Source organism: Martes martes (genome assembly GCF_963455335.1).
Source record: "Martes martes genome assembly, chromosome: 11".
Classification (NCBI taxonomy): Eukaryota; Metazoa; Chordata; class Mammalia; order Carnivora; family Mustelidae; genus Martes; species Martes martes.
The window spans coordinates 62,285,172-62,294,436 of record NC_137899.1 but is presented as its reverse complement, the minus strand read 5'-3'; the positions used below and the strand labels follow the sequence as shown (position 1 = coordinate 62,294,436).

The following is a 9,265-nucleotide window of genomic DNA, read 5'->3' as shown; positions in this document are numbered from 1 at the left end:
CACTTAGTATATCACCTAATCTAAGCTTTTATTTAGGACCCTCCGAGCTTTATACATCTCAGGCAAACTGAACATGCTCCAGCGAGGAACATACCTATCAAAAACCTTTCTGTAGGGGTGGGAGAAGGGGGAGTACAAAATATAACCTATTCAAGTTATTCAAGCTATCCTGATCTGGGTTCCCAAGGATCCTAGATAATACTAAACTCTTCTTCCCCAGAAAACGAAGGCCTATAAACCAAGGCAGTACCTAAATAAACGTGAAAGGGCCATGCCGAGCAGCTTGCTTTCTGTGTGTACCGGGAGCCTCGGTGGCCAATCTGCGGTGTTTTGTGTGCCTGCCCCTTTTCCAAGAGCCCACAGAGTTCACTTGAGGTGACAGGGGGGCAGCAGCAGTTGCTCAGGACGGAGATTTATAGTCTCCTGGGGGCATCCTCTCCCAACAGCACAATGCCTAAAGTGTCCTCATCCAAGGTTCAAGCAAAGACTGGCTGTTTTTTCCTTTTTCCCTTTTAGGAGGCTATGTCAAGGACAGGAAGCCTGAATTATCCTCTAGTTCTGCCATCATATTCACACTAACCAGAGGATACCCACACTAACTACTCGTGGGAGTGGGGGAAATGACATACCCCCCTCGGCAGTTGCCAACAGCAAGTGCTAAAATACAAAAGAATCAATATTATTTTAGCACCTTTTCCCCCAGCCTTAAAACATCCGTTTTTCTAAGTTTAAGCATTTTCCAGAAGTCCTTACTGAGTGGAGTACCTGTTTCATTAACCTGAGCTAAGTGAATGCCAATTTGTTTAAGGACAAACAAAAGACAAAATCAAAACCCCTCTCTATGTCAGTCTCTGCCTAAAGAGTGGGTTCTCTTTGCCCTAGGTAAAGTATCATCTTAGGGAATGCTGAGGTAGCATTCACCTGCATCCTTTGAAGGAACTCACGTTCTACTCTGGGGCACTACCTCCTGCTGGAACTTCTCCTCTAGCTACTAGAAGGAAGCAGCCCCCAGTGGGGGAGCCACCATGACTTCCCAACCATGCTCACTCTTGGCACCTTGGCCTACTAGAGACTCCTGGTATCACACACTTTTCAGGAGAATGCCTACCGAGGGTTGCTGGATCCAAGTTTAAATCCCACCTTTAAATCTGGACAAGGTCCCAAAGCTTTTGAGATTGATGAGCAACTGTCTTGGGCTTGCTGTGCGCTACTGGCGGTTATACCAGGATTGATCATTTTGCACATTCGCAACTGTGGTCCCCGGATGTGATGCTGAAGCCTGCTGGCTGGGCGCTGAGACCAGTTCAATCAAGAAAACTGTGAGCAAACTTGCTCCATTTCTCGCTCTCCCTTTAACTATTGTATTTCAATGGAAATACAATTTCCATTTTGGGGGAAAATGGGGATAAAAGGGACCTATCATTTAGTTCATGTGGAAGATGGGGAGTCCTGTGAACTAGAATTTAAACTAGAATTTAATCTTGTGGTTCTTCAACCCTGGGTGCAAAAGAATCACCTCTAAAGTTTATTCAAATGCAGATTCCTAAGTCCCACCCCGGCTATTCTGGTCCTTCAGGTGGGGGTAAAGCCTGGGAATTTGCTTTTTTTTTTTTTTTAAATTTTTAAATTTTTTTAATAAACATATAATGGGGAATTTGCTTTTTGAAGAAGCACTCCATGTGATTTTGATGCAGAGGTGGTCCAGATCACACTCTGGAATGACCTGCATCCCTCATTAGAAGCTGTGTGACTGTGAGCAAATTCCTCAACTTCTCAACCTTACTTCTGAAATGGACAATAAGCTTGGATGTCAGTTTCACTGTAATGTCCAATTCAGATGATGCCTGGGAAAGCATGCTGGCAAAGCACTGAATAGGGGTCATCTCGGGTGACAAGCTGCATCACTTCCATGCTGTCCTCCAGCGTGGGGTTGGGTATAGGAGCTGCAGTCTCCCCTCACATAAATAGGGATGGCACTCCTTGTGTCTTCCTCCTCCCACACGGACAGGCCCACACCAGTGCCCCGAACACCTGGACGACACAGGCTCTTCCTGCTGACAGAGCCATGAAGAAGAGGATTCTCTGAATGTCTAGGAATACCAGACTCCACATTTCAATAGCTTCCACAAAGTGACTTAGCTTCCCCCAGTTTTTAGTCTAAGTTGACTGAAGCACTAGCTATGTGTTATAGTCCTTGATACAGAATTTGCTCATTTTCAGCTTGGGTTTGGGAGGCCCATTAGAACTAAAAGGTAAAAATAAAACACAATACCGACAAATTAATTTGTTAAATCTGCTCTTACACTTGCTGTTCAAGTCTAATATAACAGCTATGATTTGGTTTCCAGGAGGCCCTTTGAACTGAAATATATAGCACCTTGATTTTTAAACACACAAAAGACATATGCATTTTAAAAAATTATATATAAAAGCACTAGGCTCTGCCTCCTTCTCTCCATCCCAAGGAAGGGGTTGGAGAGGGCTGAAGCTGCTGCTGGAAATTAAGCAGGGCAACAAAACACTTTAGCAGACTTTATTCCCTGAAGTTAGGAGACGGCGTAGTCCTGCAGACGTCATACCACCTCATCAGACTCCAGTCCGTGGACCTCGTATAAAGTGTCCAGGATCGCCAGCTGCTTTTCCATGGCGGGGAGGTAGAGGCTGAGGTCCCTCTGCATCCCAACACTGAAGGCTGCTTTCTGGTGGTCGCCTTCCTTTATGGTTAATGCGGCGACAAAGTCTTCATAGGATGGAGCTGCCCTCAGAGCTAACTGCAAAAGAGCTGCCCATGAGAATCTCGCAGCACGACTCTCGCTATCACCCAAGTACACACATGCATACACACTCACACGTACACAGAGAGAGCAGAGCAAGAGTAAAACAGCAGGAATACACCCTTCCAATCCATGCATGCTGAAATTGTATTTCAAACACCAATACAACCAATTCTGAGGCTGGAAGAAGCAAGCATGTACTTGGGCCATCCTGGGGATGAATGATGCCAACAAATCAGGGAATGCTGAGAGAAAAAAGAGTTTGAGAAAAGCCCCCTCCTCATGCATGGTGTGATCCAGACTATTCTCTTTGCATCCTCAGAATCCACCTGCATACATGTTGCTCCCACAGTCGTGTCCCCACGTGGCCAGGCTTCCTGGGCATCTCACTCATTTGTGTCCCACCTCCAGACAGGCTTCTTTGCCTATCTCTCTTTCTCCCCGCATGGATAATATTTCCTCTGCACCCTTGAATATCTTCTAAAACGGAAGGGAGCTCACATTTGTTGTTTGCTAGTACACTGATGCTGTGGCATATTTGACCCCAGTTAATGTGTATAAGGACCCTGTGCAGTTGATATCCCCATTTTACAGATGAACATTATATAGCTAATGAGTGTCAGGACCAGGATCTGAACTTAGGAGCGACTCTGTGTTTTTCCACCATGTTGCCACACCAAACCACTCCCCTGATGGAAGAGCTCCTAGACTCCGGATAGCTCTCTTCCCTTTGTAGGCCAGCTCTTCCCTAAGCCTGCCAAACTCTGCTGTCTGGGATCCACTGGATTGGCGCTGCTGACAGCGCTGGAGACTATGGAATCTTGAATTAATTACTCCACACTCTTTCTTGATCTTCCTTATTCTTTGTAAGTCTTTGAGAATCAAGCCACACCCCCTTTTTGCAATGGGAGAGTGCCTGGCATGATCTGGCAGTGGTCAAAGCACAGGCTTGGATGAAGGAAACCTGGACTTGAATCCCAAACCTTTCCCATGTTAGCCTGAGAAATTTAAGCAAGCTCCTTAATCTCTTAGAACCTCCATTTCCTCATCTGTAGAAAAGGACTGGTGCAAATTTTCTTATTTGAAAGATTAATGGAATACGTATCACATATTCAGCCCACTTTATGACATGTACCAAATATTCAAATAATGGTAGAAGTACATGGGAGAGAGCAGAGAATGAAAGGAAGGTGATTATGTAAAGAATAATATGACAAAATTTCCTAGAACTGAAGGATATGAGTCTTCAGGTTTAAAGACCTACCCAGTGCTCGGCAAAATGAATGATAAAGACTAAAAGGAGAATATCATGAAATTTTAGAATGTAGGGATAAAGATCCTGGAAGCATCCAGAAGGGGATTCGGGGGCAGTTTATATACAATGGAACAGGAACTAGAATGTCATTAGAGTCTACTGCAACAACAGTAGACGCTAAAGGACAACAGAGGAATGCCTTCAAAATTGAGAGAAAATTATTATTAACCTAGAATTCTATACAAACCAAAGCATCACTCTAGGAAAGTGCAGAATAAAAAGACATTTTCAGGCATGTAAGAACTCAGAAGTTTAGCTCCCTTGCACCACTTTTAGGAAGCAACTAGAAGACACAACTAAAACAAGGGAGAGGATCAAGAAATAGGGAAGTAACAGAACTTGGGAAGTTAGTGTGAGATAGGGATTCAGCGCAGGAAAACTTATAAAGGAGAGTCTAACGCATAGAAGCACAACAGGCCTGAAGAGCTAATTAAGATTGGCATTGAGTTTAGAAAGTTCTGGAAGGGAAGTCTCCAAGAAAAAAAAAGGCAACACAGATAACATGATACATCTATGGGTTCAGAATGATGGTGATTTGAGAGATTTGATAATGCAGGGGAAAATATAAAACTTGTATAGGAAAAAAAGACCCATAGAATTTTTTTTTTTTCTTTTTTAAGACCCATAGAATTCTGGCTCATCTTCATCCTGTTAACTTGTGATATAATTACATTGGGAAGGTAGTGCGAGGGGAAGGGAGATAGTGATAGTGAGGTCAAAGAAAGCTAAATTCTAATAATAACAGAAAGTCAACCTTAATGACTTATCAACTAAAATTGATAAGGCCTAAAAGAACAGCAAACATTGTTAGGATTTTGGAGGTACTGGAAGAAACAGTCATAGTAGTTGAAAGTGGCAACCTCTTTGGAGTGAGTCTGGGAAGGTATGGACAGAAGGTAGGGACTGCTATTTTTTTGTTAAAACCTTTTTGAACTTTTTGATAAAAAACCAAAATCAAGCCCTCTGCACGTGTATTTAGGTACAATATAATTTGTGAAAAATTTTCTCGAAAAGTATTTCTCAAAGGTTCCCAGGGGTCTGTGATGCAGCCAAGTCTACTTGGGAACCAGTGATTGAACTCAACTTAGGAGGAAACCAAAAAGGTCAAACGACAAATGGTTAGGACGCACGCCAGAGGTAGAGCCTGGCTGGGCTTCCATCCTGTGCATTGCAACCGTCCTGTGAATTACAACGGCCTGAAGATAAAAGTTCACTTTTTGGCTGGTAAATGACTCAAATTCCTGGAGTGTAAAAGATGTTTCCCTGAGCAACTGAAAGCAGTTAATGCCTCTGCCCCCTGCTGATCACTTAGCACACTGGGAAACAGTACACTTTCCACAGTAGGAATGGCCTGCAGAATAACAGGAGAGGGGCTGGAAGGGCCAGTCTAGCTCTTCTATGACTATGGCTGTTGGCAAATGCTCAACCTAATCTATTTTCTTAGAAACCAACAACTATTAAAAATTATTGGCAATAATATCAAGAGCCTTTAGAATGTTCTTCCTTTTTAACTTTGGGTGTACTACCTCACCTCTTGTGTTTCAGGTTTTTGTCTATGACAGGGTAAGTAAGAGAACACACTTTGCAACTATGAGATTACTAACCATATGTAAAGCACTTAAAACAACACCTGGTGCATGGTAAGTGCTCAAAATTCTAATAGTTCTTGGTATTAGACATAAGAATTCCACTTCTAGGAACCTATTTTTAGGAAATAAAAAGAGTTTTAGTAAAAAAAAGCATGTAAATGAATGCTGTTGTATTTGTAACAACAGACTTGGAAACAGCTTAAACTTCTAACACAGAGGCCTGGCAAATAAATCATGGTACCTCCATACTAGGGAAATATTATCCAGTCACTAAAAATAATGATTTTCAAAGATGCTTATGGTATTTAAAAACGGCCCATGATAGAATCTTTAAGTGGGGGAAAAATAATACAAAATTGTACTACAAGGTAAATATCAAAAATTTTACATACACATACAGAGTATACAAAATAATTTTACAAATATAGCATGTAAATATAAAAATATAAACACCTATAAAGAGATATATATTTAGATAAATATATAAAATTAAATAGAACAATATTAAAAGAATATGTCAGTATATATAAAAATAAAAGCTAAGAAGGTAAAACACAAAAATGTTTAAAATGGTTATTATGAAGTGGTGAGACTATGAACATTTTAATTTTTTCTCTTTCTACTCATCCATGATTTCTATATTTTTTAAATGAGTCTAGATTACTATATACTGGGGAAAATGCTATGAATTGAAAAGTCCTCTTAAAGACTCTTGCTTATGTTGAATATTCTGCTACACTTGCATTCTTGTATGCAACATCTCTTGGATCATTACTATTTGAGGATTAAACTCTGACTTCTAGACCACAACAACAGCTACAACACCACATTTAAGTTTCTTGCCAATAGGGCAACTCAATGTTTTTATGCTTTGTCATCTCACCGGAAGCGGGGTTTCAGGCACCCCCAAGCAGTCAGGGTTTACTCCGGGAGATCACTGAATGTACCCAATTCCTTAGCGGCAGCCTCCCCATCACTCGCTGCGGAGAGCGGCGACGTGGGGGATGCGCGCTACCGACAGCAGAGCTGGGTTTACACACGGGACTCGAGTGAACAGTTCTGAGCTTGCAGAATGGTGAGAGTACATCCTGAGGATTACCGAAGATAATGAATGTGGAAGTACCTCGCACTGTGCCTGGTACACAAAGGTGTGCGCCAGCCAAGCAGCAGCTCTGGTGATGATTCTGACTCGTGCACGGAAGGCAAGGGTGAGCACTCCGCAGCTGCCTCTGCTCTGGCTCTGGCTGCAATGAGCGCCGGGGTGTGGAGCTAGTCATTGCCACGCTCTCAAAACACATCTCATGTCACTACAACTTATTTCTTCCACTGTCAATTCTTCCCCCTTTCTTTACCTACCCCCTAGTAAATCATAACCTAAACAGTTCTCACTGCAGGCAAATAATGTCTCTTATCCTTTAAATTAGTGAAAGACATGTGCAAGGTTATTTCTACCCTATGGCCTGCCACAGAACACTCACCTTGTGCGGTGTTTGCTAGTGTCCGCTACACAAGGCTCTATGTTTTCACAGCTGTACCTAAGGCTGACCTCTCCTGAGATGCTGGGAGAATCACAGAGCATTACTGCTGGCATAAAGGGGCCCTCTACTTCTGCTAGTCTACAAAGCAGGCTAATTGTTTTGTGCAGGGGACTACGGATTCCCAGGTATGTGTCTTCTTAGATCAACATGCTGGGAAGGAAGGAGGAGCGGGGTAACAGGAGCCAAAACATGTGGAAGACAAACACATTCAACAATGGAAAAAAAAAAAACTGAGTAAGAAGAGGTTTCGAAGAAGCCCTGGCTACTGGCACACCCAATTGAGTTAATATTCAAAACCAAAATTTGACTAAGTGGAAGAAAAAATCAATTTAAAACCTGAGAATTAACAGGACCAAATACAATGGGCAGCAGAGGGAGCTATGAGCTTGAAGGCACCACACGGGCCTCCCATCACTGCAGAATTTTCGGCAGCTTCCTGCTTATCTCTGCACTAATAAGAGAGGCAAACATAATCTGCCAAAGCCACAGGAGCTGGCCAGGGAAAAGCTCGCTTGCTAACAGTCTTTTCCAGTCTAAACACTTTTTATTGTCAACATTTCCAAACAACAAAGACCTACAGACTTAAATAGGCAACACCGCGTTCTTATTCTTGAAAACAAAGCAAACAGAGACGCCATGCACACAAAACAAACAAAACATCTTGCTGGGAACATCAGATCACTGGAAGGCAGGAGGATTACTTACCGCAAAAACCCCTCGAACCACCCAGCCGTGGTGTTGCCGTAACGTTTTACCATATGCGTTATCTTGAAAAGAAGAAAAACTCCATGAACCACGATTTCACCAAAATCTGATGTGCTATTTGTAGCACCTCCTTCCTCAAGTACATGGTAGCATGATCCTATTGGTACTACGAGCTGATGAGAAAAGTCTAATTAATAGATTATGTCCCCCCAAAAGTCTTGAGTAGGGAAAAAGCCTACATAGATTTTTTTTTTTTTAAGAAAAACAGATAATTCCACTCTTACCTAGTATAAATGTATCTGAACTTCAGTTTATTACCACAGTGGGAAAAGTCCCCTCCATATCAAGAAATAAGGAGGGAAGAACTGTGGAAAAAAATACACTATAAGAATATAAAAATGCAGGTCTCTAAATGCCCATCCCTTAGCTGTCCTCTTGGTTTTCTTCTTTGTAACCTGATCTGAGTCTCTTCAATTCTATAATCCTATTCCAGGATGTCAAATGTTTGTCCTAGATGTCCCTGTGACCCTGGATATACAGTATTACACCAAGGAACCTTTAAAACTACTATCGAAAGAACAGCTTAAAGTTACTAAGCTAGTTGTAAAGTAATTGGTGAGACCTATTAATGTAACTCATTCATATTCTAGACTTTAAAGATAAAAATCTATAATTTTTGTTCCAATGTGTTTTAAAATGAGATTCAAAAACTGGCCTATAGTAATTTTAATTACAAAAAAAATCTCAAGAACAAAATAACTGCATTTTATGCAAGGGATGTGTTCCTAAAGGCTTTGAATAACACATGCGAAATTCAAAACCAATTTTTCCATAGGAAGAAATACATTCTCTGGAGGCACAGATCTATATCACCACAGTGCACTTGTATCAATGCTCCATTTCATTTCTTTTTTTTTTTTTTAAATTTTGTTTATTTATTTGTCATAGAGAGAGCACAAGCAGGCAGAGTGGCAGGCAGAGGCAGAGAGAGAAGCAGGCTCCCTGCTGGACAAGGAGCCCGATGTGGGACTCGATCCCAGGACCCCCAGATCAGGACCCAAGCCAAAGGCAAAGGCTTAACCAACTGAGCCACCCAGGTGTCCCAATGCTCCATTTCATTTCTAAGTGGCACCTCCAGTGTTTACAGAGTGCTCATTCCTAAGTAATAACATAGGATATCACAGGGGTCATTTGACCTTCTTCATGCTTTATCACCTCTAAACTTTATTCCGGGGGTGCCTGGGTGGCTCAGTCAGTCAAGCATCTGCCTTTGGCTCAGATCATGATCTCAGGGTCCTGGGATTGAACCCCATGTTGGGTTCCCTGTTCAGTGGAAAGCCTTCT

The 9,265-nt window shown here is 42.0% G+C and overlaps 1 protein-coding gene across 2 annotated transcripts in view; it reads right to left on the bottom strand.

Moving 5' to 3' along the window:
- Positions 1 to 2,519: 2,519 nt before the first annotated feature.
- Positions 2,520 to 9,265, bottom strand: part of PLEKHA8 (pleckstrin homology domain containing A8) — a 50,507-nt gene continuing 43,761 nt past the window's right edge. Inside the window, exons 13-14 of one of the 2 annotated variants that reach the window (XM_080818309.1) lie at positions 7,922 to 7,983; positions 2,520 to 2,771 (exon numbers count right to left, since the gene is read on the bottom strand). In XM_080818309.1, the coding sequence (XP_080674435.1) occupies positions 2,574 to 2,771; positions 7,922 to 7,983 (260 nt within the window). In that variant the 3' untranslated portion in view covers positions 2,520 to 2,573. The remainder of the gene's footprint in view (positions 2,772 to 7,921; positions 7,984 to 9,265) is intronic. The other variant, XM_080818310.1, reaches the window with a different exon arrangement.